Genomic DNA, 27,338 nt, shown 5'->3' on the forward strand with positions numbered 1-27,338 from the left:
TATAGTCTGCACACATATACTTCCTACAAGTATGTGATCGCCTACCCTGCATATCACAGTGTCGCATCTCAATCCACACTGGCTAACACACCTGTGCAAGCTCTGCACAGTGCTAATACCCCGCCAATGCAATGCTGCTCACTACCCCTCCATCGGCATTCGGAATCCTTCATCGAGCCATTATCGCCTCCTACGAAAATTGGACTCTCACACGCAACTCTCCTTTTCTCTCTCACTCTCTCATAATCAACAACCTTTCCCAAAAAGCCCCCCCAAAATGGCCGACGACAAATCATCAGGCCTCGCACAGGGCCCCACGACCATCAGGGTCGGCACGCGCAACTCGCCTCTCGCCCTCGCCCAGGCCGACCTCGTCGTCGCCGCGCTCCAGGCCGTGCTGCCCGCCTACTCGTTCCCCATCCACGGAATGACAACCACCGGCGATCGCGACCAGACGACGGCGCTCTACAACTTTGGCGGCAAGGGCCTCTGGACGACGCAGCTGGAGGATAAGCTCGAGGCAAACGAGCTCGACATCATCGTCCACTCGCTAAAGGACATGCCCACGACGCTGCCCGACGGCCTGCTGCTCGGCTGTGTCACCAAGCGGGAGGACCCTCGCGACACGCTGGTGCTGAAGAAGGAATTGGCCGACAAACACGGCTGGAAGAGCCTGGCCGACCTGCCGGCGGGGAGCGTCATCGGCACCAGCAGCGTGCGCAGAATCGCCCAGCTCGCGCGACGATACCCGAACCTCAAGTTCAAGGACCACCGGGGCAACATCCAGACACGGCTGCGCAAGCTCGACGAGGACCCCGAGCTCACGGGCATCATCCTGGCGGCGGCCGGCCTGCAGCGAATGAAGCTCGACGCTCACATCTCGCAGTTCCTCGAGCTGGACAACGGCGGCATCCTGCACGCCGTCGGACAGGGCGCGCTGGGCATCGAGTGTCGCGCAGGCGACCAAAAGGTGCTCGACGCCCTCAAGCTGATCGAGGACAAGGACGCCGCTCTGGCAACGGTAGCCGAGAGGAGCCTGATGCGCGCGCTGGAGGGCGGCTGCAGCGTGCCCATTGGCGTCGAGACGAAGTGGGTTGCGCCGGGCCAGCTGAGGCTACGGGCCACGGTCGTGTCGGTGCAGGGCACAGAGGGCGTGGACGGCGAGGCCGTCGAGGCGATTTCCTCGGCCGAGGAGGCCGACCGGTTTGGCGAGAAGATGGCCGCCGATCTGGTGAGCAAGGGCGCAAACAAGATCTTGGACGACATCAACAAGAACAAGCCGGCACCACCGGCGCCAGCGAAATAAAAAGAAATGCTGGTGTTTGCTGTACGACTATGTATGAATGACAAGGAAGGACAAGGACAATGGAAAAATGAACGGAGGGAGAGGAGGGAAGAAGGAAAACATTTGCATCATCATCATTATCATCATCATAGCTGTTTGATATTTGATATTCTCTTTTTTTTTATGACGCCGCTGATAAACCGGCACAGCAAACCAAAAATGTATACCCTCTCATCTGATGTAAAATATGAGCAGCCCACGCTATGGCATGGTAACACCAAATGCGAACTTGTTTGTTTGTTTGCTGCAAAAAAATATACAAGATTCAAAAATCCCTTGCCTCCGCTGATTACCAGGTTGAACTGTTTTGCTTGTTTTGTTTTTCTACACCATATGTCCAGGCCAGCTCTTGTCCCATCGTCCCATGAATGAAGAAGAAAAAAAAATTATTTCTCTTCTTCTCATATGTCTTCCCCCCCTCTCTTCTCTCTTTCTTGTTTAAAGTGTCCATCCAGTCCCCATATTTCCAACGCCATGTCTGTCAAATCGTCTAATCTTTTAGCCGCCCCTCATTCTTTACTCGGAAGTAAACGCCTTGTAGGCCTCGGCATCCAGCAGCTCGTCAAACTGCGCGGCGCCCTCCTCGTCAACTTCGACCTTGACGATCCAGCCGCCGCCGGCGCTGTCGTCCTCGGGCACCTGGTTGATGGTGGCGGGCTTCTCCTCCAGCAAGGCGTTGGTGTGGGTGACCTTGCAGCGGATGGGCGCGTTGATGTCGCTGGCGCTCTTGACGGACTCGACGGCGCCGATGGAGTCGCCCTGGTCAGTCCATTCGCCCGCGGGGGGCAGCTCGACGTAGACGACGTCGCCCAGCTGCTCGGCGGCGTACTCTGAGATGCCAATGACGCCGGTCTTGCGGTCGGCCGAGAGGTCGATCCACTCGTGGTCCTTGGTGTACTTGCGGGCGAGGCCTGTAGAAATTAATGCTCAGTTAGTATTCGTTACAACGGATAGGCTATTCGAGGAGAATGCTATGGACACATACTCAGACGGGTGCTGGAGAAGCTTCTGAAGGGCATCGCCAGCCGAGCCATCGGGGCAGCTCGGGGCGCAAAGCGCATGGCCACGGGGCGGGCAGCGCGCAGGGAGCAAGCAATTGAGGCCATTTTGTGTTTGGGGAGAAAAGAGATTCTCTGTTTGCCGAGGAAGCCTTTTAGAGAGAGAGAGAGGAGGTTGAAGAAAAAAAAGGAGAAGACAAAAAGAGAAGATCTTCAATGACGCCCCCAGAGACGAAAACGAAGAGTAGCCGGTTAATTGTTTGCTCTTATCGGAGGCGCTAAATGGGCTGTTCGGTACGTACAGATGTGGGGTTGATTTGCAGAAAAAAAAGAACAAAGAGCTTGGCTTAGTCACGCCGCCATAAAGGTGCATCTGCGCTGGACGTGCCAATAGAGGAACCCGATGCAAGGCGCCGGCACCCGCATCGCTTCTGCTCTACAGCCGGGGAGGACCAATCATGTGCGGCAGGCGAGGCGATTTCACAGCTGGTGCCCTGGACTGAGAGGTGCCAATTGGGTAATCATTACCCTACCGGAATGGGGGAATATGGGGATGCTCTGATGGTTGATAACGGGCGGGTCGAGCCGGGTTTACGGAGGGAGAGGCGTGAGATTTGCTGTGGGCTGGAGGATTGCGTGACACGGCATGGGATAACGGCAAGGAGAAGAGACGGAATAGTTCATATCACTGAGATGAAGTTGCATTAAGAAAAAAAAAAAAAAAGAAGCAAAAAATACAAAAGAAGGGCGAAAAAGGGTGGCCGAAAACTTCATATCCACCATAATCACGATAGTCTACACACCGCGAGAACGGCCTCAAAAAGAGCAAAAAAAGAAGATCTCCAGAAGCGGAATCGAACCGCTGACTTTTCGATAACCTGAATCAATTACAGTCGAACGCCATGAACCAACTAGACCACCCGGAGTTGTATCTTCTTGGAAGAAAGCCGCTGCGTATTCAGTTTATAAGAGAACTCTGATGGCATATCTCAGAACGCAATGGGTTTGTGCTGCGAAGTTTTTTCCCACTATAAAATAGCTTTTCCCACTGTAAAAACAGCTTAATTTCGCGTTAGTCCCGCCCTACAGCTGCTAGTTTGGAGCTCTTTCTCTCTTCTAGCGGCGCCTGGAAGCCCTAAAAGCGCAGGTGGTTCGGGCTAGTGGCTTTTTTTGCTTGGGCTGGATCTTTCGATTTTGCGGTTTGTGATGCGGCGCGACGACTCATGTTAAGGCATTGCCGAAGTAGATCCGGGGGATTGAGTACCAATCAGGTGCTAAATCTGGGTGCTCGTATGATTGAGATTACTACTATTTGCTGGAGCTATAGCTATGGAGCTGTCGATATTTTAGACAAGATGCGAGTAGAATCCATTATTTATTCTACAGTTGGGTTAATTTGCTGTTAATCACTACCTGGTGCTGTCGATACAGGTAATATTGCCTGTGAAAGGCCTCCTGGTGAACAGACAAAGTAGATATTCCAGTCTTGATCATCATAAGTCAACTTTCGGCTCATTCATCTGACCATTTTCATATTCTTGCAATAAATTGATGGTCATGAGAGTGTCTGTTGCAAAAAAAATAAGAAATTATGACCATATATGGCACATACATGTAGTTATGACCCAACTTGACCTCGTCGAAAACTCCCCCAATCAGACGCTCATCTCAAATCCAAACATCTTCGAGCCATGACATTACCAAAACTAAACAAGACGAAAACGTATCCAGCATGCATGCCAAACAACACATCACATCACATACATCACCATTACCCTCACCACCCTCACAACGCAGTCCTCACCACCTTGCCCATCTCGCCCATATCAACCCTATCAACCCTCCCCTTCACCTTCCTCCAAATCGCCTCGGCCACATCCTCCACCGGCCTGCTCGCATCCACAACCACCAGGTCCTCCTCGTCCTGCCTCCACGACGGGCCCTCAATCCCGCCCAGCTGCTGCAGCAGATCCTGCCCCTTGATGTCCTTGCCGCCCATGCTCAGCGCCCAGAACAGCTCGCGCACCGTCCGCTGCATCTCCTCCTTTTCGTACTTTTCGCTGCCCCAGCCGCCGCGCGACCGGGCCGTCTCCTCGTCGAGGTCCAGGAAGAGCACCAGGTCTGGGCGCGGCAGGCCGACGTCCGGCGAGCGCGCCCAGGCGAGCGGTAGATGGGGGTTCTTCTTGGCGGCGGAGTAGACGATGCCGGAGTGGTAGAAGCGATCTGAGACGACGGTGATGCCGGCGGCGAGGTATGCCCTGATTTGGTTTCTGGAATGGATGGTTAGCATCAGGCGATGAGCAAATGTCTTGTCTCGAGAGGTGCGTTTTGAATGCTGGACGTATATATATATATATATATATATATGTATGCATTGATATACAGGGGATTGTGATGATGATGAATAACCAAGACAGACGCAGAGAAATCAACTCACGCAGCTTCCCAGCGGTTGGCACTAAACAGAAGATGAATGGCATGATCATCCAGCTCAACATTGCTCTTCAAATAGCCATCAATCATCTGCCCAATCGCCGTCGTTCTATCTGCACACATACAATCAATCAGCCATCATTCAGTCATCACAATCAAGCAGCCTCCTTTTCTCGAGAAGCAGTAAAAAAAAAAAGATCATCATTTCACAACAAGAAAAAAAAAACTACTCACCAGGAAACCTCATCACCTTGGCCGGTCTCCCCTCCTCCACAAACCTCTGCTCCAGCAGCTTCACCTGCGTCGTCTTGCCGCTGCGGTCCAGCCCCTCCAGCACGATAAAGGCGCCCCTCTTCTTGGCCGCCCCCGTGCCGTCCTCGCCCGTCTGGCTCGACGACGCAGAGCCCGCGACGGCGGCTGCGGCCAGGTCGTGGATGGAAGACATTTCTTTTCCCTCTTCTTTCTCTAATGTGATTATTTGCTTTATGAACCCCCTTCCTTGATGAAGATTTTACTGCTCGGTTAGCCGTCAATTGGGCTGTAGAAATAGGATGAAATTGAGAAATGAGGAAAAAAGCAGAGCTGCGGGCTGGGGGAGCTGCATGAGAGCTTTCATCATCGCAGAGATAAGATTGGACGCCCGCACTGTGACACTGTGGCTGAGCTGAGAGATGCGAGGTGGCTGGTCTGAAGCACAGTGTAACTAATTCCAGCTTAGATCGGGCATCGCTTCTCAGTTGTCACATTCATACCAAAGTGGCTGGCTGACATATCACACACAAAAAAAGACGGATGTTTATAGTATAGAGTTCAAACAATACGATTAATCGTGTACGATACTTGCTACTCTGATCAAGACTCTAACAAGGAACGGCCACAGACCGGCGCATCAAATCAAGCAACAACTCCTGGTATCACCAATTCCGCACCGAAAACCAGATAACGCCGCCCAGCCCTGAAGGAAGAAAAAAAAAGAGGGCAAAAAACTGATGCGCCAAAGTCACGGCCTTTTTGAAACAAGGATAAATAAAAAAAGAGAGAAAAGAAAAATACAAAAGAGCAAAACAGGCCAAACACAGTCTGAGAAATTGTTTTTAAAAAGAGGAAGATGAAAAAAAAAAGGCTCAAACAGAAAGGCTCAAATGCTTGCTTGCTCTTCATCCAGCGTTAGAAAGCGTACACTCATTCCCTCGTTGATTATGCGAAGTCGATTGCAAACACAGCTCCTTACGGGCTTTCAGCCTCATCCTTGGCGCTGCCGCTTTCCCATAGCTCAAAGCTCTCGCCTGTGCCTTCAATGGGCTGTAGGACAGCGGCCTTGGATGATGAGTTGTCGGGTCTTGAGATGAGGTCATCGATATCCTCGTGAATCTCAAGCTCGGGTTCCTCGTCTTCTTCGGGTTCCTCTTCCTCTTCCTCTTCAGGAATGTTTGAAATGGCATGAGGGGCTTCCGGCTCCTCGTCATCCTCGTGGATCAGAATCACCGACGTCTCATCACAGCCATCGGCGTAAAAGTCAGCGGCATTCATCTCTCCGAGCGCAACTCGCTCCTTTTCAATAACCATCTCCTCGCCCTTGGGCTGGCTGGTCTGCTGGGCTGAAGTCTGGGAGACGTCATCGGGAGGAGGAATGTTCTCCTTGTCACGGCCTTCGGCACCATCTCGCTTGGCGCGCTGCTCAGTCTCCTCATCAGATGAGATGTCGAGTGTGCAGGTGCTGTGCTGGAGAAGGTTGGTCATCTCTTGTTCAGGGGTGTCTTCGTGAATGTCGAAGAACCAGCTGGACTTGGCCTCAGGCTCGAGCAGGCTAGACATGGGCTTCCTGGCAGCAGGCTTGGGGGTGTACCCCGCGATGGTGCCCTTCAAAGCAGCATCGAGAGAAAAGGGGGCAGAAGAAGCGCCCATGAATGAGGGAGGGTCCAGGCGAGTGGTGCGTCGCCGGCTCGACAGCATTCCTGAGCGCTTGCCACGAGTCGGTGAGCGACCGGCTGGAGGAGGGCAAGACTTGGGCGTGGCGTTTTCAGAGCCGAGCTTGCTCAAGCATGACTTGGCACTGAGGATGCGTCGAGGCGTTGAAGCAGCCTTGACTGGAGTGGCGAGAGAGGACCGCACGGGAGTGCTGATCTTGGGAGTGAGAAAGTAGTTGGAGGGCTTGAGGCCATCCTTGGCAGAGCTGACGCCCTTGGAGCGCTTGGAGAAGAGCAGCGGATCGACATTCTCGCAGTTGTCAATCTCGAGAAACTCTGCTTTGCGCTTTGGAGAAACGGGTGCGGCTGAGCGATGGAGTTAGCCAGACGTTATTCATGTCAAGGCTGGGAAAATGCGCATCTGATGCTGCCGCTGCCACATTTTCATCGCACAAATTCAACGCAACAACATACCATTTTGTCTGTTCTTCAGACTGGTTAATGATTGAAGACGAGCTCCGTCCAGGGGAGCAAACGGCTGGCGAGTGACGGCGGCCATGGTCGATGGCGAATTAAAAAAAAAAAAAAGCGATTCAACTTTGCGATTTCGATGCGATGCGAATTCGATGTAAAGCGAAATGCGATGATGCGACAAGTTGCAGTGGTTCCACTCCGAGAACCGCCCCTTCGAACTGGTGTGGAGGGAGGGCAAAACAGAAGATCGATGGCAGAGATTTGAGATTTGATGGCAGCAGATGATTCACAGTAAAGGCGGTAAGGTAGAGATGAGTATCAATTAGTTGGAGATGAGGCGAGAAACGGGCTTTGCAGATTAATTTTTTTCTTCTTTTTCTTCTTTTTTTCTGTGCTTGTGGTATGTATTCGCTTCAAAAATCCCAGGAATGAATCGTCCTCTCTTTTTTTCCTTTTACACCAGACTTAAACGAACGTGTTGGTGTGTGTATGGCGTTCTGAGAGAGTGAGAGCCGGAATAAACAAAAAGGATGAGGGGAGGGAAGAGGCAGCGCGAGAAAAGCAGGCCCAAGTGGGACACAGCGAGTACTAATAAACAAGCAACGAACACGCCGCGAGATGGACGTGAAGCGAGAATGAGAGGCGACGAGGGAGGGCTGGCCAGGGAGGGGCGCAGAGGGCGGTACAAGTCAGACGCCGCAGGGCTCCGTCGCTGGCATGTGTCTGCGACACTGCCGCCCGCTGCGCCGGTACTTGGCGGCGAGGTATCTGGGTTTGTAGCCCTGAGGTACCGCTGCGGGGTTGAATGTGTGGCAGAGACACGCAGCTGCGGCTGGCGAGTAACCACTGCGCACCAACGGGCGTTCCAGCAGGCGATGGTACACAACGCAGTCGCCGGTACCTGGTGGTTCGTGCGCGGATTGGCTGAAGGGAGGTACCGCAAGACGCGCCTCACACGCCGATGGGTTTTCACTTTAATGGGACGGGACGGATGGCCCTGAAGAGTGGGGGAGGCCAGCAGTAGCTTCAGGGAGCTTTCAGGGGACGATGGAGGGAGAAGAGAACTGGAGGAGCGCAGTTTTACAGGAGGGCATGGAGGGGATTGGAGGGGAGGGGCAGCTGCTGGAGGGATGGATTTGACGGGAGCCGAAGACGACGAAGAAATGGCAAAATCGATCACTGTGAGTGATGCTGCAGGGCAGACGGAGAGCGAGATTCTCGTCTCATCAGTCACTCCAGCCCCAAAGACATGGGCTAGACAGCGCATCCACCCGCACGAAAATCTCAAACTCTATCCTGCACTTAACGCGACTCTGCCGCCAAACTGTCACGAAAAGCACTGGCCACGGCCGCCCGCGCTGCAAGGCCCAATCGACGCGTGGGGATGCGCTGCCGCCATGGATGCGCCCTGATGCGGACCCCTGTCGGTGATGCAGCGCCGGCGGGTTGAGAGCTGGGACGCGAGCTGGACGCGATGGCGGCGGCCGGGGGGGCTGCAGCGGTGATGCGGCATGGATGGATGCAGATTGTATGTATGTAGATATGTAGATGTGGCTATATTTATCTTGATCCTGGCGGGAAAGCCTGGATGATGGGCGATTGCGTCTGATTGGCGACGCAGCAGCAAGATTGGCCTCGTGTAAGTGGTGGATGGATATACCGTAGATGGCTTCGGATGTCGATATGCCTACATGGCACAGACGGACCTCGGCGTCCACGATTGCCTCGCTCAGCCGCTATACTAGCATCGCTCAATAGTAATTAATCAATCTCGACTCTGCCTTGGATGATGTCAAGCCACTGCCAGGGCCTTCGGCTTGCCCCGATCACGCCAAACCGACGCGTCCAGTCCCGGCATCCAATCTGGACCACCGCCAATAGTCGCCCCATGCTAAGAATCCAATCCAATATCGCTCTCCACCCAGTCAGCCACCTATCTTCAACTATTCAACCCCCCAGTCGCACCAAGCAGATGCATCTCCGCCATCACGACCTGCCATTGGCTGCAGATCCCGCCTCTTACATTGTCTTTTGAGGGCGGCCATGTTGGACATTCTGCGTGCTCTTCTGCAAGGCCTAATGGGTTTGTGCGACATGCGGTACGGCGTTCTTGGCTGCTGATTGCCTGCGTGGCACAAGTATCTGGTGTCTGATATGATACATGACTCTCGGCAAAAGGGACGCATAAGTGCACTCTGGTTTCAGTTTCAGCTTGATCTCGACGATGGCATCCCTTTGCCCTGTCTCTGCTGCATCTTTGAATGCTTGCATATGAATGAGCAGTAGCAGATCGTATTACTACTAGGTATTACTATTACAAGCCACACACACACACATATACACAGCACAGACAGGCCTCTTCCAACCTCAATTTCTTTCCTGTCCAATGCCCTTGCATTCATTTATAGACGCCCTCTATAATAATTCACAGCGGCTAACAGCACCAACCACACGCACCTCCATCCACATCCACATCCTAAGCGCTGCCCTTTTGTAGCGCCAGCTGCTGGTCTATCAACCCGCCCAGCGTCTCTCCCAGCGGCCGCCACCGCATCCCCAGCACCTCGTTGTCGACCCTGAACGGCACCGGCCCGTCCTCGTCCAGCCTCGTCTCCAGCTGCGGATACGTCGCCCTCGTCCACTCGCCAATCTCGCGCCAGCTCGTCGGCGCCCCCGAGGCCACCAGCTCGGCCTGCACGTCCATCGCCGCGGCCCTGATGCACAGCTGCGCCACGTCTCGCACGTCGACAATCACGGCTGGGAACAGCGGCGCCGCCAGCTGCAGCGACTGCCAGAACCAGGCGTTGATGCCGTCCAGGTCGGCGGCCGTCCTGCGCACCAGGCTGGGGCCCAGCACGAATGTCGGATGGATCGTGGCCAGCGTAAAGGCCGGCGAGTGCTCGGCGACCCAGTCCCGCGTGGCCTGGTGCGCGACGATCTTGGAGGCCACGTATTTGCGGCCGTTGTCGCCCTTGCCGCCGGGGAAGACCTTGTCGAGGTCGATGTCGTGTCTTTTGCCGGTGTTGGCTGCGTTGGTGGTTGTCGTGTTAGCTGGTTGGATGTGATGTGATGTGACTTGGCTTCTCCCTTCAATCCTATCAAAGAACTACTACTAATACCTATGCATGCACTATATATCCTAGGAACTCACCTGCGACAAACGTGTCTGTGTTGTAAAACAAGTCGACGGGCCCAATGCCCAGGATCGAAGACATGACAATCACCCTCTTGATGCTGCCCACCTTGCTGGCACTCTCCAGCATCGACAGCGTTCCATTGCGCGCTGGCTCGAGATAGTCCCGGTGCAGGTCGCTCCCCTGGCCAGGCATGGGCGATGCCAGATGGAAGACGACCTGCACACCGTCCAGAGCACTGTCAAACGCCCCGGGAACTGAAATGTCCGGCACAACGACAAACTGCAGCCTTGGAACGTCGTCGTGGAAGATGCCCTTGAGGGTGTCCATCTGCTCTGGCTTTCGGACGCTCACTCGCACGGTGTAGCCGTCTTGCAGAGCAGATGCGACGACCTGCGAGCCGATGAAGCCCGTTGCGCCGGTGACAAAGGCAAGCTTGGAAGGCATTATGCGTAAACGTAAAAATCGACAGAATTGTGATGCAATCTTCACTTCATTAGAATGAATGGGTATAATATTTGACTTTGAGACTTGCATAAAATGGCCTTTCATGCGCTTCATATATAATTGAACCCCGTCTTATACATGGCCCAAGTGCATCCATATTGTCTCCTCCAACGCATCACTAATCACCCCGTCTCGGTATCAACAACTCTGATTTTGTAATCCAACAGCGACGTCTAATCAGAAAATCAATCCAGACAACCCCAGCATTTGCATCATAATATTCTGCATCCATATCCCAACATATGCCAACATTTGCCATCAAAGATGCTTATAATATTTGGCGATTACCTCACCCCTCCGACCCAGCGCCACACTTGATTTGTCCTCCCCCACCAGAGTCATGCATCTCATCGCCGACAATCATACAACAACTGGGCTATACTGTAACAACATGGATAAGATGTGCATGCATTCGGCCTTATATATATTCGTCGATCCTCGGCCCTTTCCTTGTAGATCCCCTTTCCGAGGTATCAGTGCAACATGGGATCCAAAGGCATACGCACCTCTCTGAGCAGCATTTTGTGATTAGTATATCGAAATGCCGAGATGAACGCTAATTGTCTGGCCCATGGATGCAAACGATTATCCCCTTTCGGTATATCCAAGGCGTAGCATCCTATTCGACTACAGCCAAGTCCTTGACTAAGGTCGTCATGCTTGTGGTGTTGGCAGTCATTCCTAGACGGCTTATAAGAGAGAGTGTTGTCCCTCAAAGATGAAAATGAAAACCATCACTCACCAGCTTCTTCTCGCTACAATCTCGACTTCTCGACATTGACACCTATACTTCCACTTACACCATCATCTCCAACACAAACCGCAAACATGCCTCACTGGCTCATCTACCACCCCCCCTCCGCCTACCAGGACGTCGAGTCCAAAGACACTTTAGCAAAGGCCATCACCGCCTTCTACACCGGCGTCGGCATGCCCGCCTTCTACGTCGTCGTCCAGTTCATCCAAGTGCCCCTTGCCAGCACGTACGTCGGCGCCCAGACCCGCAGCGCCGGCGACAAGCCCTTCGTCCGCCTCGTCGCCACGCACATTGCGCACAACTACCCGGACGACGATGCCGTGCTCCGCGCGGCGGGCGAGACGTTCAACAAGCTGCTGACGGCGCAGATCAAGCCCATGGGATATGACTGGGAGTTTCACATTGCCGAGACGGACCGGCGGCTGTGGAAGGTTAACGAGTTTACGCCTCCGGAGAGACACACCGATGGGGAGGCGCTTTGGGTCAAGGAGAATAAGGCGGTGCCTTACTGATTGATGGCGGTGTCTCGTTGAGAGATGTAGAGATATGTGGGTGTATTTGGAGGCTATTGACAATAAAATACAATACACTACAAGATGTTACTCTATACTGACTTATACACTTATACTGCTTGCCTCTGTGTCAACCCTGCTCTGTAACATCTGTAAAGTAGGCAATGAGTCTATCAATTCTTCTCTATCCAGGGAGCCTGAACCCGAGTCGAGAGCGAGCACCCTGAAATTACTCCTAATTAAAAGACACAACTGCCAAACATGCATTCCATCACTTCATCAAAAGCAACTTTCCAGTCCCTGCTATTCAAAACCGATAGCTTACACTACTGTAAGTTGAAGCCCCACAACTTCTACAGTAGCTCCTGTCATCTCAGCTTTAATGCCCCTCCAAAAACTTGAAGGCGACAAACTTCCGCACTATATTTTATTTTAGCGGCTTGTTCTGCATACCGTTTGCCATTTTCAGAATACGCGATATTGATATCTTTATGTGCGTGATTCCAAAGAAGAGATTCCTTCGATGAGTAGATTATAATGCAATGATTGAATTAATCAGCAGCGTTTGGAAAAGAATTTACAAGGCGTTGAGTCCCTGTATTTGATCAACTCCACATGCAGTCATGTTCTTGCTCTTGTTAGCATTTTTACATTACTAATTCTAGGCGCCTGTAAGTGAAGAGGGCCCCTCGAGAGCTTATCTACATGTGTTAAACTCATTGTTGCTATATCATTTCTTTAGCATCAAGGTCTATACTATGTACTCCAGACATTATCTTGCCCGAAATCTACCCTGCGTCGTCTTTGGAACATCTATCTCTCTTCTCACACTTTATACATCACAAACTTTTACGGCGTGCTTGGGACGAAAAGTGCAATAGCCATTATTAATACTTCGTCTCATATATTTCTCTCACCATATCAAGTCGATCATGACTTCATCCAGGTACATCACATGATATCAGCATCGGTGATCTACTACCTACCTAGTATGTAGTATGTAGGCAGCTCTCGCCAAGCTCGCTATCAACAAAAATGCAATGAACTTTAAGGCATTTATCCCTCAAGTTGCCAAGATGGCACCAGACTCAATTAACGACCTGCCTGAAAAGTTACTCGCTTTTGTCGTACAACTAAAGCACTCAACTCAACAGTTCACAACTGGAGTAAGCCGTTCTCTAACAAACACACACACATCATGAGAATTACCAGGATCCACCAACTAGGCCCTCAAAAAGCATACTTTATGCTTATTGGCGGCAAGACTAAAGCACTACTCGCAACGATTGCTATTTTTACACCGAATTTTACATAAACAGAGGTTTAAAAAAAGATATCTCACTTCATTCCTGGCTAGCTTACTACCCACTGCCCATACATGACAAGTCATTGAAACGCCAATCATATAACATGAAAAGAGCCTCATCTGATAGCCAGGCCCACCGCATCAGACAACCCCATCTACACCGATTCTTTTTCACGTCTTTCAGAAGAAAAAAAAAGCCCATCTTCCAGTAGAGCGATACAGCTAGTAAATCGAAAACAGCGCCAGAAACATGTCCAAAAAAGTCTCCTGGCACGACCATATCCTCCCCCCTCTCAACCACTCCAACTCAGAAATCCGACTCCTCCAAATCAAACCAGGATTCCCAGACTCGCCCATCCGCTGCAAATTCCACGTCACAACTCTCGACAACATAGACGTCTCCTATGAGGCGCTCTCCTACGCCTGGGGAACCGACAGCCAAAATTCCACCCACGAGGACATTTACTTTGGAGACAACGACGACGACGATGCCCACAAAGTCGGCGTCACCCCTTCGCTGGCCAATGCCCTCCGCCGGCTGCGTCTGCTCAATGAGCCACGCCACGTCTGGGCCGACGCGCTGTGCATCAACCAGGCAGACGACCATGAAAAGTCACTTCAGGTCAGCATCATGGGCCGCATCTACAGCACCTGCACGCAAGGCGCCATCTGGCTCGGCCCCCTAGGTGACACTCCCCAAGATGATGCCCGAGCAGCGCTAGACACCATCTCCTGGATCGCCGGCGAGCAAGAGGCTCCATCTTGGATGGAAGTCAGCGAAAGCGATGAGGATGAAGATGAGGATGAAGAAGACGGTGATGAATGTGACGGCGAAGATGGTGATGCAGATGACAATGGAGTCGAGGATGAGGATGAAGCTGGCAATGAAGAGGAGGATGGAGACGACAACCACGGCGAACAAGACAGTGAAGCCGCAAGCCTAAAGAGACAAGCCGCCGCCGCCGCCTTCAAAACCCTCATCAACGTCCCCTGGTGGTCCCGCATCTGGACCGTCCAAGAAGCCATCCTGCCCCCCAAAGCAATCATCTACTGGGGCCCCTGCGAAATCCCCTGGTCCACCCTCGACAAGGCATCCGACAGCTTCTTCGACGACTCGGCGCCAAACGTGCCCGACGAGTTCTGGCACAACGGCTGCCTCGAGGACCTGACGTCTGCGCTCCGCGGGCTCAACGCCTCGCGCGAGGAAGAGCTCTTCATGCTGCTCTGGCGATGGAGACATCGAAAGGCCACGGATCCTCGGGATAAAGTATACGGCCTCTTGGGTTTTCGGCATGACGTCTCTCTCCCCTCGGTGACAATGTGCGACTACACTGTCGACGTGCGCACGCTGTACCAAAAAGTAACGATAGACCTCATCAACATAAGCACCGATCTCCAACCCCTAATGGGTCGCGGGGGTGAGCGCTCTGAAATCTCAGGCCTCGCCTCCTGGGCCGTAGACTGGGACGGCGTCAAAGATCCCGCGAAGCGCACCAAATGCAGCTTCTGGGACCATCACCACTGGTGGCACTTTGGCGGCTTCACCGCTGATCGGGGCATATACGGCGTGGGCGAGGGCTTGCGGGTCGAAGGAGACGGCGATGTCCTCCGCGTGACCGGTCTTCGACTGAGTCCGATTGCCATGGTAGAGAACAATCTCCCAGAAGACATCGAAGTGTCAGAGGATGTCACAGTCGCGGCCCTCTACCGTTTGTATGGCGACCGATGGGGCGAACTCATGACCCGGTACCACAAACAATTTCCGGATAAGCTATTCAACGGCGGCATGACTGCTTTCCTCAGCCTGATTACTGGTAATCTGGTGTCAGATGGATCCGAAGATAATAACGAGTTCGCCGAATGGGTTCAGAAAATGCTTCGGACAAAGGCCTTCTTTATCACCGAGGATGGGCGGCTTGGACTGGGCCCGCGGAATATTCGCCCAGGGCAAGAATTGTGGATTGTAGGCGGGTGTAGAATGCCTATAATCCTGAACCCTCTACCAAAAGCATCAGACGAAGAGGCTGATGTGAGTCTAACATTTCACAGCGAATGCTTTGTGTACGGTATCATGACGGGAGAGGCTGTAGAAGGAAGAGGAGGCCAAGTAATAGAAATCCTGCTTCGATGAAAATTGGCATTTGATAGATGATAGATGGCAATCTCACGTGGACTGCAACAAGAGCAAGCGGTATGTTGAGCGTATAAAATAATCTGATATTACTATTTATAATCCTATAATGCCAAGTCAATGCACAGACAATGCCTCTTCCGCGCTCTAACCATCTTTATTGCCCAAGTTGATGAAGGCGAGGAAAGCTCGCAATTGTATTTACTTGATCAACCTCAATATGATGTCCCGATCCACCGGCAACGGTGTGAAGAATAGCATCAGCATGCAGAGCCTTTGCAAGAGGAGCGTCGAAGTAGAGCTCGTAGGAGTCTTGAGAAAGATTGGAGTTGTTGTTTACAGTGATGACGGCACCGGTCTGGAAGAAATGAGCAACGCCAACAGCAGGATTTTTTGGGACAATGGGATCCTACCCATTTTCATTCTTCAAAGGCCCTATTCGTGATGCTGTGGCCCCCAGCTCGTGGGGGGTAGGTTCGGTGGGAGCTGCGCTCTCTACATCGTCGCCAAGAACATGTTCTTGCTGTTTAGCTCTGCTCGGCGTAGCAAGGTCGTCTTCTAAGGTGTGCATGGGCCGTCGGTTGACCTTGGCCGGCTGTGCGCGGGCCTGCAAAGTTTGCGGATACAAATAGGCTTTGCCTTTCTGTGGAGCGGCCTCTTGACGAGCTGCTGGAGTAAATTGCTCTTGTTTGGTAGGATAGGCCATTGGTCCGTAGCAGAGATACTGCGTCTCTTCCAGCTTTTCACCTTTGCCATTTCGGGCTTGCTCGCGAACGATAATCTCTCCTTCAACTCGCACAAGTGTTCGGCGCGGAGAACAGCAGGCATCGCAATAGTCTTGACAGTCATCGCCATCAATGCTGTAGTGCCTGCGGACGGCCTTTTGCAGTGAACCAATACAGAGTGCGTAGACTATACGCCACTGTTAGCGGGCTTGTCCGAAGCTAGTGTAGAGAAGACATACATGGCAGGCCCAGTGCAAACTGAGTACAATCGGAATTACAAGACCGAATCTCGGGTATGTTGATTGCATCTTGGTCAGAAGCAGCTATCTCCAGTCGAGTCCACGCCCGCGAATAGCTGTAACAACCGCAGAGAACGGTCTCGGATCCGCATCCACAACAGCAGCAGGCCTCGTCCTCATCTCTGCCCCATACCCATGGGTTCCGTTCCTCCGTTTGACGAGCGCTATTGACTCCTTGGACGAATTTGAGGTTGTTTGGGAAAGTGTCCATCCGGGTTTGCAGGTCATTGGCTCCCGGGTATGGACACATTTTGACGAGCTGCTAATTGATCCATACTCAAAAAGCAGACGAGAGGCAACAGAATGGGAGCAAGGTGGCCCAAGAAGAGTGAGAGGTCAAGCAAGTGAAGTCAGTGCAACCAGCGAGAAGCCAGCACAGCAAATGAGAAGCTAGTGGATAAAAGAGAGGTGGTAGCTGAATGACTAGAGTATAGCGAATGGCGATGATGATGATGGCTGGGTCTGTAAAGCTGGTAACGAGAGCGATAATGTGGTGATGAAAGCGATGATGGCGAGGGAGAGAGCAGTAGAATGTACGATTTGAGTAGAAAAGACCACAGAAACACGTCTACGAGTTTGATGCTTACGGAAGGAAAGAGAATTAAGCGAGTGGAAGTGGCAGCCTCATATCTGAGGTAGTCAATAAAGTCTTGGGAGTGGTTGCCTAAATGGTGGTCTCTAATGCACTTGCAGTGTACGTGAATCATTACCTTTAACTCTACATCGCCTAAGTAGCTGCCAAGTTCCCATGTTTCGACTGCACCTGCACTGCCTATATTTGGTTTGTAGCAGTAGCGCACACTTGATAGAAAGTACTTTGCCTCGTATCTACCTACCTACTATAGTAGTCAATTATTGTCATGCCTAGATGTGAAGAAGGAATTAAAGAAAGAAAAAAAGAAAGCTACAGGTAATATTAATAGGTAAGGCACCTTATGGAAGGCAGTATGGCTTCTGGATTTAACTGCTAACAGCAGTACATGTTGGAGGTCCTGATAATTCTTGGATGCCTTGAGCCTAAAATCGATGGTGTTGTGGCGAAGATAGTCACGCAGACCTTCACTCTTAGAGACAGCAAACTAACTCTCCAACGACTGAGACATTTTAGGGAGTGCCAGCGGAGACTATGGAGTTTTGGGGATGCACTTGTCTGGCGAGTTGTCGGTGAGATGAGACGTTGTTTTAGCTTCTCTTTGTTGTGGCGTTGATGCTCTTTTGTTTGTTTTAGCAGTGCTGGCGCAGGTATTGACTCGTCTGTTGAAAGAGGTATAAAGAGCAGCCGGGCGCTAAGGGGCCGAGATCCGGCTGGGGGCAGGAATTGCTCTAGCGAGAGCCACTGGCGGATGGCTGCATGTACTTTTGCTCCCACAGTGACAGCCGTTATACGCGTCGCATGGAGCAAAAGCAGCAAAATGGCGCATGCATGTCACCCTATCGATATAGGACGAGTACTATTTCGTAGCCCGTTTGCTTGTTGCCCTCAACCAACAAGCAAAAGTTACTTTGCGCACTAAGAAGCCACATCTCGATAGTCCGAGATGCTAACAGCCTTTAGCAGCGCTGCTGGCCAGCCCAGAGCCTGGAACAAACTGCCGAAATGGGCACCTCAAAACGCGGGGATTGGGCCACGGCATCCACACCTGGCGCCACAGGCCACGCCACAGAGCGTCTTTGAAACTCGGCCCATTGAGGCTAGGGACGAGTCGGGCCCCTGAGCCTGCGCAATGACTCGCCTAGGCTCCTTGTCTCTAGCGGAATAGGGCTTGGGGTTCTGTTGAGTTGAGCCGAGTTGCGCTGAGTTGCGCAGAGTTGCGAAGTGTAAGTTGCGTCTGTAGGGCAAGCGTACAATCGATATGGCGCTGTGCGATATGGTGATCGGGCTGGAGAATATGGTGCCATGATTCGTGCAGAGTGGCCCGTGTGCCAAGCGCGTATCTCCATGTCGTCAGTCATTTAATTGGCAGCGCTTCGTTATCAAAGCCAGCGGCGATCCTCATGGGCGGCAAGGGGCTGTCTCGTTCGTTCAGGGGGCGGACGGGAAGCAATATGGAGGCACGCAGAAGAGAAGACGGAGAGAAACTCGTAGCTGGCCAATAGTGTCTGTCGCCAGTCGATTGAATGAGGAGCAGCCTTAATGTCATGCAACGTTCATGTAGCCACCTTTCACAGGCCAACGATCCATTGAACCAATTCGATGCGACATGCGAGGCACCCCCAACCTGGAGCCAACCGGCGCAAGTACTACATGACTAAGGACACGGACTGCGCCGAACGGATACAGCCTCTACTGCAATAGCGCTCTAGCATAGAACTAGATAGACGGATGAGCCTGCTAGAGGGGACCGTTCGTACTCGTAATGGCGCCAGGCAAAGAAAGCAGATGCCAGGCAGGCGGCCCAGTAGCAGCATGGCAAACGGGCGTGGCCGTCCAGGATTTGGGTCGTATACAAGAGATCCTAGCTGGCCAGCGGAAAGACAGCGGGGACGGATTGCTGGTTCGCCTCTGATGCTCTGGTGCTAAGAGGTTAGCACGGGGAATATCTTCCAGCATTGCGAACGTATCTGTATACATGCTCCGTCATGGCCTGCAGCTCAGCAGGAATAGCCGTGCCGACGTTGCGAGGTAGCGTTATCTGGGCATCATGCCATGTCGCATCGCCATCTGCAGCAAATTGATGAAACGGTTTGGTGTGTTCGTACTCGCCAAGGGGGCCCGTTGCTGAAATGATGGGCCGAGACATGTGGAAAGAGGAGAGAGAAGAAAGAAGAGAGAGACAGTTTGGCGTCACCATCATAGAAACATCAATTACATGTATCTAATACGATATGAGATCTCGTCAACTTCTTCACCCGTCTGTGTTACAGCTGTATGCATCTCAGCGTTTACCCTCTGAGATTGGCGCAATGCCGCCCAAACTCCAGCAGGCTGGGAACCACGAAATCAGCCGTCATCTGCTTTTCTTATGCGTGCAGGCCCATGCCCACGCCAAATCCTTTCATCTGGGCACGTTTCGCCCGGCGACTGGCCCCCATCCCTGCAAATGCCCCCCAAATCTGTGCCCTTGTATCTGCACTAGTCCTGCCACTATCTGGTGCTTTCCCAGCACTAACAGCATCGGCTGCGAGCTGCTGCAGGGCACCAGGTGCGCTAGAGGCAGGCCCCAGGCGGCCCAGGGGCGCTAAACGTGGCGGAAGGCCGACCGTTAGTGGGAGCTGCTAGCGTCGTTCTAGGCCCTGCATGGCCCAAGCGGCACCTGCGTTGGGCGACGCAATCTCGCTGAGAGGAGGGAGCTTGGGGGGCCTGGCCGCTGCAATCACATACTGCTAGGTACTTGCAAAGTCGAGTCGAGTCGAAGCGAGTCCTGATCGATTTGTATCTGTACCTGATATTCAGACTGGCGAGAGCACGAGGTCAAGGCACTACCCAGTAGCAGACATGGCCAAGCACAGTCCGGCGGCTGAAATGATGCACGAAAGAGATACTTGGCGAGCTACAGTCTCCTGCTAAGTAGTACCTCTTGTATGAGATACAGAGAATCTCTACCCTCAAGGTATCAACTGTACTAAGGTCCGCTAAGACAGACTCGTCCCAGCCGCAAACGCTCTGGCTCTGTTTGCCCCATGCAGCCAACGCTAGTGCCAGCACTTGGACCTGCTTCCAACCCTTGTACTCGGTACCCCGTACTTGTACTGCGTTTGCCATCAGCTGCAGAGGTACCTCCTACCAGGCCCGTCGCCTCCCTCCTTTCCAATATCACTGCCGCTCTCGCTCGTCCTCGACCTCTTCATCTCCACGATTCTCTTGTTTCTCGGCAACCCGAGTTGGATCCAGGGTTTCTTTGTCTGATTGCACGGGATTCCCATTTCAACATCAAGTTGCTTACCTATTCAGCCATTCCTCATTGTCTACTCCTCATTGTCTACTCCAGAGGTCCAAGCTCCGCCCAATGTCCAGCGTCTAAATCGCATCTCATCCATCGTGGTTGCATCGCACCACATTCTCTCCTTCTCTTCTTCAGACACTGCCGCAAACTGGCAGCACCGCTCGAAGCTTGCCATTCTTCCACGCCACTCGAGCATCTTGGCGAGCCCAGTCTCCAGCTTCCCACGACCGGCATTGCGCAATCTCCATCCAGACTTTGTGCCACGCTACTCAGAGGTATGATTTTCCGTATGCGTCCATATCAGATGGAGCACTCCCTGTGACCCGCGAAGTGTGGCTGCAGTCAGGCGCTCTCCATACAATTAGTTTTTTTGCCCTTTTGTTGCCCACATTTTAACGTTGTGTTTCCTGCCGTGCTCTTTCTCTTCTTAAATGCAAAAAGCTAACCTTTTCCCCTCCAGATAATATTCCTTGGATACTCTGTTTGCTCGCCTACACGATTCTCGGCGTCCCTTGATCTGGCAGGCCTCATTCTGATATTACCCCCTCCTCACACAATTGTTCCATTCTCCTCCCATCTCTATTCGCCATCATGTCTTCTCTCGACAAGAGGCAGTCTACTGCCAGTGTTGTCCTCACTACTGAGGTCACCGTGGAGGTTTCTGTGCCCGACAAGGCTCTGGCCCCTACCGTGGGCGTCTACGCTGTCCCAACACATGCCACCTCTGTCACGAGCATCACATCCAACCCGCAATCCGAAAAGACAACGACCAACCCCTTCGACGCAGACATTGAGGCGCTCAATTCGCACAGCTCCCTCGATAAATCAGGCCGGAAAAGTATGACCATGGAAGCCGCCGCGAACTGCCCCGTATGGCCTGGAAAGGACCACTGGAAGAAACAGGCTAAGCACGCCAAGATGCAGCGCACGCGCTGCACCCCCATGGCCAAGCTGAGCGCGCGCAACAAGATCATCGTCAAGATCTTGATCATTGTGTTAGTCGTGGGAGCCGGCGTCAGCATTGGCCTTGGTATCAGCAAAGCGGTGGGCGCACCGGTCTGGGGCAGCAAGAAATCAGACTGAAGGCAAACATGATGCCCGCGACGATGCGCCTGACTACGAAACGTCACGCCACCTCATTTCTCTCCAGCACCTCAAGCACAATGACAAAGGGTCAAGCCCGCATGAGTAACACACACCTCCAAGACTCATGTTGCCATCAAACCACGAATCTGATCTGGCGTCCCATGCTGGCATCAATCTATCCTCTCTACCGGACTTGCATTCCCTACATTATGTCATACATTTCTCCCATCTTCTTATCTTGTTGTGTTCTTTTACTTCTTTTACTTCTTTTTCCCTTTCTTTCTTCTACTTTTGTTGAATTTGTTCGTCTTTAATCATGTACTGTCCTGCAAAAGCAGCGGCAAGGAAATTTCATATCATAGCCGGGCGTTGATGGAGTTGTGGATTTGAGCTCCCATGCTTGGAGTGTAAACATGGTAGATATGAACGCAGGAGAGGCAAACTGGATGGAATTACGCCTCTTGTACGAGCTCCAGCCTCGAATACGGGTTTTGTTTGTCAGTTTACCTAGATCAAGGGATACATTAAGCGCAGAAGCCGACGGCAATAAGCCGGCCACTCTGTGGTTCCAATACTATCAAATACGAGCAAATGCGAGACGATGCTGCCTACGAAACACATACACATGACTTTTTGCTTTCTTTGTTGCGTATTTGTGACCGTGGCTTGTGCTCTCATCATTTTGCGACTGGCCGTTTCCCGGCTGCGTTGGTGCTGGAAAATGAGGTTACATTGCGCACTGACCCCAGTAAGGGGCTTGCTTGCGTCTGGCTGTATTACGACGCTCCGATACGACGATTTGACGATTTTTTCATCCAGGCTCGGCAACTGCTGCCGCTGAGCTGGGCGATGCAATTTGACGGGACAATGAGACCGAAAAGCAGGCGCCAATTGACGCAGCGGAGGTGCAGAGCGCAGAGCCTGCCTGTGGTGTTTTTACATGTGACAATAATGTATGGCCGCATGCAGCCACAAGAGACACGGCCAAAGTGTTGGTACTTGGTACTTTGCACCTTGGTTTGCACCCCAAAATTTCCATTGTACATAGACACATACTATTAGGTACTATACTAGCCCCGTGGCTGGAAATTCGTTTAGGCAAAGTTTGCAGAGTCTGCAAGTCTAGGCATATGCATGGGATGTCAAAATACAGAGCAGATCTGCAAAAGATGGAGAAGAAGTAAAATAAAGGTCCAGGTGTCGTCCATGAATACACGTATAGAATAATTACCGAGAACAGGCTGGAGTGCCCTGAAAAAGAGGACTGGGTGGGCTGGCGTATACACGTATTCTTGGCGGAACCATTTCCATGCTAATAGGTAGTGGAGGGGATGCCGCTATTGGTGGGAGCGTGAGAACCGGTCGGTGGAGGATGCAGGGATCTGGACAGGCAGGGTACGTACCTTTATACCTGTACATACTATGCTGTATGCCTATCGATATGAGATATCGATATGATGTAACTTGGGCAATGGTTTGCAAACAAGCAAGCACAGAGAAGATGGCATTTTATAGAGGAAGAGTGCATTTGCGCTGGATTTTCTTTAATTACTTAGGTACATAATCCGCTGGAGGTACCGAAGCCAAATGCCATGACGCAGCTCATCAGTCCACCGATACTACAACTTGGTCTGCAGCAACACGTAAAGGCATTGCTACAGAACAACAGTGAATGTAAATCTTATATTAACTCTAGTTTTATGATAAATTCACATCACTCCCGTATCTTGCAGTATTTTCCTCACAAATAGCTCGATTCATTCACCTGACTTGACGCATATCGTGCCAGCTGCCATGCCATGACAACAGGCAAGAGGGCTGTCGGCCGGTCCTGCCAGCTGGAACTTTGACCAAGGTCCCCCGACCACTGATTCTGCAAACGCAAAACGAAAACTGATGTTTCGAGTCTCATCTACGCGTTCTTGATTTCCCCCGCTTCCGTGGATTTCGCCTCTCCAACATCTTCTCTTGAGGCAACCAACGCTCTTTAGACCCTCATCAGCCGCTTCTACTGGCTTCCAATACCCATCAAGCCCAGACATTTGTCGCTGTTTACTCATTCATTCATTCGATCAAACCGATATCGGTAATCCAATCCAACCCAACCCAACCCACCCATCATCATGGCTTCCGCAGACGACAATCACAAGCCCGTCTCCGTCCACCTCGTCATCGCCATCATCCTGGCCGTTCTCATCTTCCTCAACATCCTCATCGGCATTGTCTATCTCCTCATCCCCAAAGACTGGCTCGAATGCCACGGCGCTGCCCACCGACGAGCCGCTGCCGCTGCCGAGGATGGTGGCGGATTCTACCACCGAGCTCGCCGCAATCCTCACCACGGCTATCACGTGGCCAGATCCATCTACATTTCTGGCTCCGAGGGCCAGCAGGTGACCATCATCAACGGTGTCGTCGAAGTGGATGACGAGCTTGATGCGTGGGCGTACTGGGCTACTGATTCTGAAGAGACCCTTCGAGGAATCCCTCTTAACACCGCCCAGCCGCAGTATCAGCCTCAGAACCAGTACGGCATGCACAACGACGGCGTAATCGCAGCTAGAGCTACGCCTGCTGGTACCGTCATGGCCTCCAACTACGACTATCGCCACAGTTACGAGCAGGATGCTCCCGAAATGCAACTCACCTCTGACGGCATCATCACCAGTACCCCTGGCCAGCGAGGGCTCGTCCTCGATCTGGCAGGATACGATGTCCAGCCGCCCATGGAATCTGCCCCTGACCGAGTCGTCACTCGCGCTCCTCTTGCTCGTAACATTGATGTCTTCCCGCCCCCACCGCACACGCCATCCACCGTTCGCACTTGGGGAAGAGATAGTGATGCCACTATTCGCCCTGTGGTAGAGAGTCCACGCAGAGAGATTGCTGGAGCGAGAGACAAGAGGAACAGCAGACAGGCACAGAGGGAAGAGTGTCTCTGAAGAGACGTGCGAAATGCAGAGAGAGACATATTCTTTTCAACAAGAGGAGATGTATCAGTAGCATCTACCTGGAGATTCCCACTCTGCTATCCAGACCGAGGAGTCTGATCGAGAGGTGGGACGTTATAAAGACATTGAAAAAGCACACAAAAAAAAGGACCATCTCACCATCTTGCGCAAAGAAAATAGCAGCCTAAAGGAGAGATCAAATACACTTGGGAGATTTCTAGCAGTTGGCTGGCTATTAGTGTACATGTACGGATTATATAAAAATCGGAAGGATTTTGGGAGAATGAGGCAGACGCCCCTATACTACTCTAGACACTCTGAATTGAGCTTATTTGATACGCAAGACTGGGCATCAGGCTCAAGCTGAAAGTGGTTGGTGGCGATGGTCTCTTGGAGTGCTTGTAAATGAATGCAACTTTTAAATCATGGGCAAAATAAGCACATTTATAAGTTTGCAACAAGCCTTCAATAAGAGAACATTAATCATATGAACGACATGGTTCACACAAACACAAATATAAACATCAACATCAACATGAACATCAGCATTCTTCATGGGACCATCACATTAAGTCGAAAAGTATCTAGATAGATCAAAACAAGAACCTGGCCCAGCCAATGTCCTCCTCTGCAACCCAAAAATGCATTGATCGATCCATCCCATCCCTTCCATCTTAAAACTCGTAGAAGAAGAAGAAAAGAAAAAAAAGGGGGCCACAACACTTTTGTATAATAAAGTAGGAGAGACACTTTTACAAAAAGACAAGGCCCTTTTTTTTTCTCTCTCTCTCTTTCTAATTCTCATTTATTTGCCCCCCTTTCCGTCGAGCGCCCTTTCAAATAGAGGTCCCTGTTGAAGAAAAAAAAAAAGAAAAGAAAAAAGGAGCAGAATACAAAAAGAATAAAGGGTTTAAAATGAGATAAAAGCACACGGTTTCTCCCTCCATTGTATCATTCTTCCAAAATCCAAATCTTAGTAGTAGTAGTTAGTAGTGAGGAGTGGGTTGCGGCTTCGCTCTCACACCATGTTTGCGCCTCAGTAAGCCATCGCCAATGTGTATTTAAAGTTAAAGAGGGCCATCTCAAGTAATGCTGTGCTCTCATGCCTGCTGTGCGATTGGTAAAGACGCAGATGATAAAAGCAACTGAGCAAGATTGTAAGGCACTCTTTTTTTTTTTTCAAAAGAGCATGTTAAAAGTACACGATTTGCTATTTTATCGGCTCTTTTCTCTGTGGCGACGGCTGTTTTGTATTCTCAAAAAAGATGATGCCGTCATCTGCGTCGCTGGTTTGGAAGTGCGTAATATGGGGCTATGCGAGTTATGCGCGTTATAGCGTGTGCAGCAATTTAATGGTTTAATGCTGATATCGTAAAACAAATGATTGGGCGGGAAAAAAAAGAAATGGACAAGTGTCGAGTTAAGCTTTCAAAAAGTAGAAGCGCCGCCGAATGATGCATCAGACAGACTGATATAATAATAAAGGCTCGCCAACATTTTCGATTTCGGGAATGGTGCATTTGAGATCAAATGCTTTGGAAAGAACAATTTTGAAAATCTACATTTCGTTAGCTATTCGCCTGCAGTGTACGCCGTATGAAGATGAGAAAAAGTGCAGCCAACCTTTTGTACGTTGATGCTGTGGCTTGTACTTGAGAAGATCAATGACGCGCGCATAGCTTTGGCAAACCGTCTCGCCTAGAGTATGCAAGTCAGCAACCCTGCCGGTTACAGCGAAGAGTCTTGGCTACAGCCAGACAGCCAGCTCGCGGGCTTACCTGATTAGAAATTTCCTCCTGGTCCTGGATGGGAAAGTTGACAAAGTGGTCGTACTTGGTGCCGACCAAGACGGGGATAGCCGTCTTGTTGAATCCGCGACCCTGGCGATACCACTCCTTGATGCTGTTGAGCGTGCTCTTGCGTGTCAGGTCGAACATGAAGAGGATGGCGACGGCGTCGTTGCAGACCAGCGGCAGCATGTTGACAAACTCGCGCTGGCCGCCCAGGTCCCAGATGGAAAAGGTGATTTCGGTGTTGCGGATGGAAATGGTCTTCTCCATAAAGTTGACGCCCAGCGTCTGGATATAGTCCTCGTCCCAGCTGCCCTCGACGTACTTGACCATGAGCGACGTCTTGCCAATCTGCGCATCGCCCACCATGCCGACTTTGATGACCACGTGGTTGCGTCCGTTGGCCTGGTCGCCAGAATTGGGCCGGTAGTCGTTGTACGACGCAGGCGCCGGGTTTGACAGGCCGCTGGCCGGTCTCGAGAGCGACGAGGGGCCTGCGACGGGCGGTGTCTGCCGGCTGGGCGAGTCTTCGTCGTGCCTGACGCTGCCGGAGAGGCTGTTGTCGAGCGACGGGGTCTGCTGGTGGTGGTGGTGGTAGCCGTTGCTGTGCGCGGCGTCGGATGCGCCGTCGAAGCCGCCCATGGTCTCGTCGGGGCCCTGGCTCATGTCGGCGTCGTGTGAGGGGAGGAAGTCTTGCTGCTGGGAGAGATCCATCTCCAGGCTGTCGACGGCGGCGGGCGTCGTGGAGCTGAAAACGAGCGGGCCGCAGTAGGTTTCGACTAGTTCAGCTGCGAGGGATCGGAAATGAGATTTGGCGGGCGTCGACGATGGCGGTGATGATGCCGATTATGATGCCGATAAGAAAAAAGGGCAGGCGGTATTAAATGAAGGTGCAAAGTGAGATTAAAGAAGGGCGGGTTGGTTGTTGTTCGTCTGGGTCTCGGGCGGGATCGTGGAGGGCATCAAGTTGGGCGTCGAAGTGGGCACAGAGGCGCAAAGTATTACAAGAAGATGAGGCGTCAGAAGAGCGAAAACGAGAGAACGAAGGAGAGAAAGCTGCGATTGCCGGCAGCAGAACAAAGGAAAACGGGTCGCGGTC

The 27,338-nt window shown here is 51.9% G+C and overlaps 11 protein-coding genes and 1 non-coding gene across 13 annotated transcripts; 5 read left to right on the forward strand and 7 right to left on the reverse strand.

Annotated features, from left to right (window-relative positions):
• Window positions 1-194: 194 nt before the first annotated feature.
• TrAFT101_008312 (uncharacterized protein) lies at window positions 195-1,423 on the forward strand. The gene has a single exon (XM_024909708.2). The coding sequence runs from the start codon at window positions 278-280 to the stop codon at window positions 1,304-1,306; it is 1,029 nt and encodes a 342-aa protein (XP_024762277.1). The 5' UTR covers window positions 195-277; the 3' UTR covers window positions 1,307-1,423.
• Window positions 1,424-1,428: 5 nt separating this feature from the next.
• TrAFT101_008313 (uncharacterized protein) lies at window positions 1,429-2,588 on the reverse strand. The gene is made up of 2 exons (XM_024899872.2): window positions 2,331-2,588; window positions 1,429-2,256 (listed from the first exon to the last, which is right to left on the reverse strand). The coding sequence occupies exons 1-2, from the start codon at window positions 2,449-2,451 to the stop codon at window positions 1,862-1,864; spliced, it is 516 nt and encodes a 171-aa protein (XP_024762276.1). The 5' UTR covers window positions 2,452-2,588; the 3' UTR covers window positions 1,429-1,861.
• A 594-nt stretch (window positions 2,589-3,182) lies between these two features.
• Window positions 3,183-3,269, reverse strand: TrAFT101_008314. The gene has a single exon. It is a non-coding gene; the product is annotated as a tRNA-Tyr (tRNA).
• Window positions 3,270-3,807: 538 nt separating this feature from the next.
• TrAFT101_008315 (uncharacterized protein) lies at window positions 3,808-5,331 on the reverse strand. The gene is made up of 3 exons (XM_024902476.2): window positions 5,011-5,331; window positions 4,781-4,889; window positions 3,808-4,613 (listed from the first exon to the last, which is right to left on the reverse strand). The coding sequence occupies exons 1-3, from the start codon at window positions 5,219-5,221 to the stop codon at window positions 4,130-4,132; spliced, it is 804 nt and encodes a 267-aa protein (XP_024762275.1). The 5' UTR covers window positions 5,222-5,331; the 3' UTR covers window positions 3,808-4,129.
• A 249-nt stretch (window positions 5,332-5,580) lies between these two features.
• TrAFT101_008316 (uncharacterized protein) lies at window positions 5,581-7,722 on the reverse strand. Its single transcript, XM_024901864.2, has 2 exons — window positions 7,158-7,722; window positions 5,581-7,049 (listed from the first exon to the last, which is right to left on the reverse strand). Exons 1-2 carry the CDS (start codon window positions 7,240-7,242, stop codon window positions 6,004-6,006), a joined length of 1,131 nt encoding a protein of 376 aa, XP_024762274.2. The 5' UTR covers window positions 7,243-7,722; the 3' UTR covers window positions 5,581-6,003.
• A 1,781-nt stretch (window positions 7,723-9,503) lies between these two features.
• Window positions 9,504-10,763, reverse strand: TrAFT101_008317 (uncharacterized protein). Its single transcript, XM_024910579.2, has 2 exons — window positions 10,309-10,763; window positions 9,504-10,184 (listed from the first exon to the last, which is right to left on the reverse strand). Exons 1-2 carry the CDS (start codon window positions 10,736-10,738, stop codon window positions 9,634-9,636), a joined length of 981 nt encoding a protein of 326 aa, XP_024762272.2. The 5' UTR covers window positions 10,739-10,763; the 3' UTR covers window positions 9,504-9,633.
• A 519-nt stretch (window positions 10,764-11,282) lies between these two features.
• Window positions 11,283-12,158, forward strand: TrAFT101_008318 (uncharacterized protein). Its single transcript, XM_024901863.2, has one exon. The coding sequence runs from the start codon at window positions 11,627-11,629 to the stop codon at window positions 12,065-12,067; it is 441 nt and encodes a 146-aa protein (XP_024762271.1). The 5' UTR covers window positions 11,283-11,626; the 3' UTR covers window positions 12,068-12,158.
• A 1,465-nt stretch (window positions 12,159-13,623) lies between these two features.
• Window positions 13,624-15,622, forward strand: TrAFT101_008319 (uncharacterized protein; the record flags this gene model as incomplete). The annotated part of the gene is made up of 1 exon (XM_024905150.2): window positions 13,624-15,622. One exon carries the CDS (start codon window positions 13,624-13,626, stop codon window positions 15,502-15,504), a length of 1,881 nt encoding a protein of 626 aa, XP_024762270.2. The 3' UTR covers window positions 15,505-15,622.
• TrAFT101_008320 (uncharacterized protein) lies at window positions 15,571-17,089 on the reverse strand. Of its 2 annotated transcripts, XM_024901862.2 has the most exons (3): window positions 16,469-17,089; window positions 15,918-16,416; window positions 15,571-15,862 (listed from the first exon to the last, which is right to left on the reverse strand). In XM_024901862.2, exons 1-3 carry the CDS (start codon window positions 16,776-16,778, stop codon window positions 15,841-15,843), a joined length of 831 nt encoding a protein of 276 aa, XP_024762269.2. In that variant the 5' UTR covers window positions 16,779-17,089; the 3' UTR covers window positions 15,571-15,840. The 2 variants fall into 2 exon arrangements, with proteins under 2 accessions (XP_024762269.2, XP_065984424.1); XM_066128306.1 differs by having other exon boundaries at window positions 15,571-16,416.
• A 3,914-nt stretch (window positions 17,090-21,003) lies between these two features.
• Window positions 21,004-21,495, forward strand: TrAFT101_008321 (uncharacterized protein; the record flags this gene model as incomplete). Its single annotated transcript, XM_024905406.2, has 1 exon — window positions 21,004-21,495. One exon carries the CDS (start codon window positions 21,004-21,006, stop codon window positions 21,493-21,495), a length of 492 nt encoding a protein of 163 aa, XP_024762268.1.
• A 2,126-nt stretch (window positions 21,496-23,621) lies between these two features.
• TrAFT101_008322 (uncharacterized protein) lies at window positions 23,622-24,440 on the forward strand (the record flags this gene model as incomplete). The annotated part of the gene is made up of 1 exon (XM_024899870.2): window positions 23,622-24,440. One exon carries the CDS (start codon window positions 23,622-23,624, stop codon window positions 24,438-24,440), a length of 819 nt encoding a protein of 272 aa, XP_024762266.2.
• A 1,468-nt stretch (window positions 24,441-25,908) lies between these two features.
• Window positions 25,909-26,953, reverse strand: SPG1 (septum-promoting GTP-binding protein 1; the record flags this gene model as incomplete). Its single annotated transcript, XM_024899834.2, has 3 exons — window positions 25,909-26,007; window positions 26,073-26,147; window positions 26,228-26,953. 3 exons carry the CDS (start codon window positions 26,951-26,953, stop codon window positions 25,909-25,911), a joined length of 900 nt encoding a protein of 299 aa, XP_024762265.2.
• Between the last annotated feature and the right edge of the window lie 385 nt (window positions 26,954-27,338).

The sequence above is a fragment of the Trichoderma asperellum genome, chromosome 5 (genome assembly GCF_020647865.1).
Source record: "Trichoderma asperellum chromosome 5, complete sequence".
In the NCBI taxonomy this organism is placed as follows: Eukaryota; Fungi; Ascomycota; class Sordariomycetes; order Hypocreales; family Hypocreaceae; genus Trichoderma; species Trichoderma asperellum.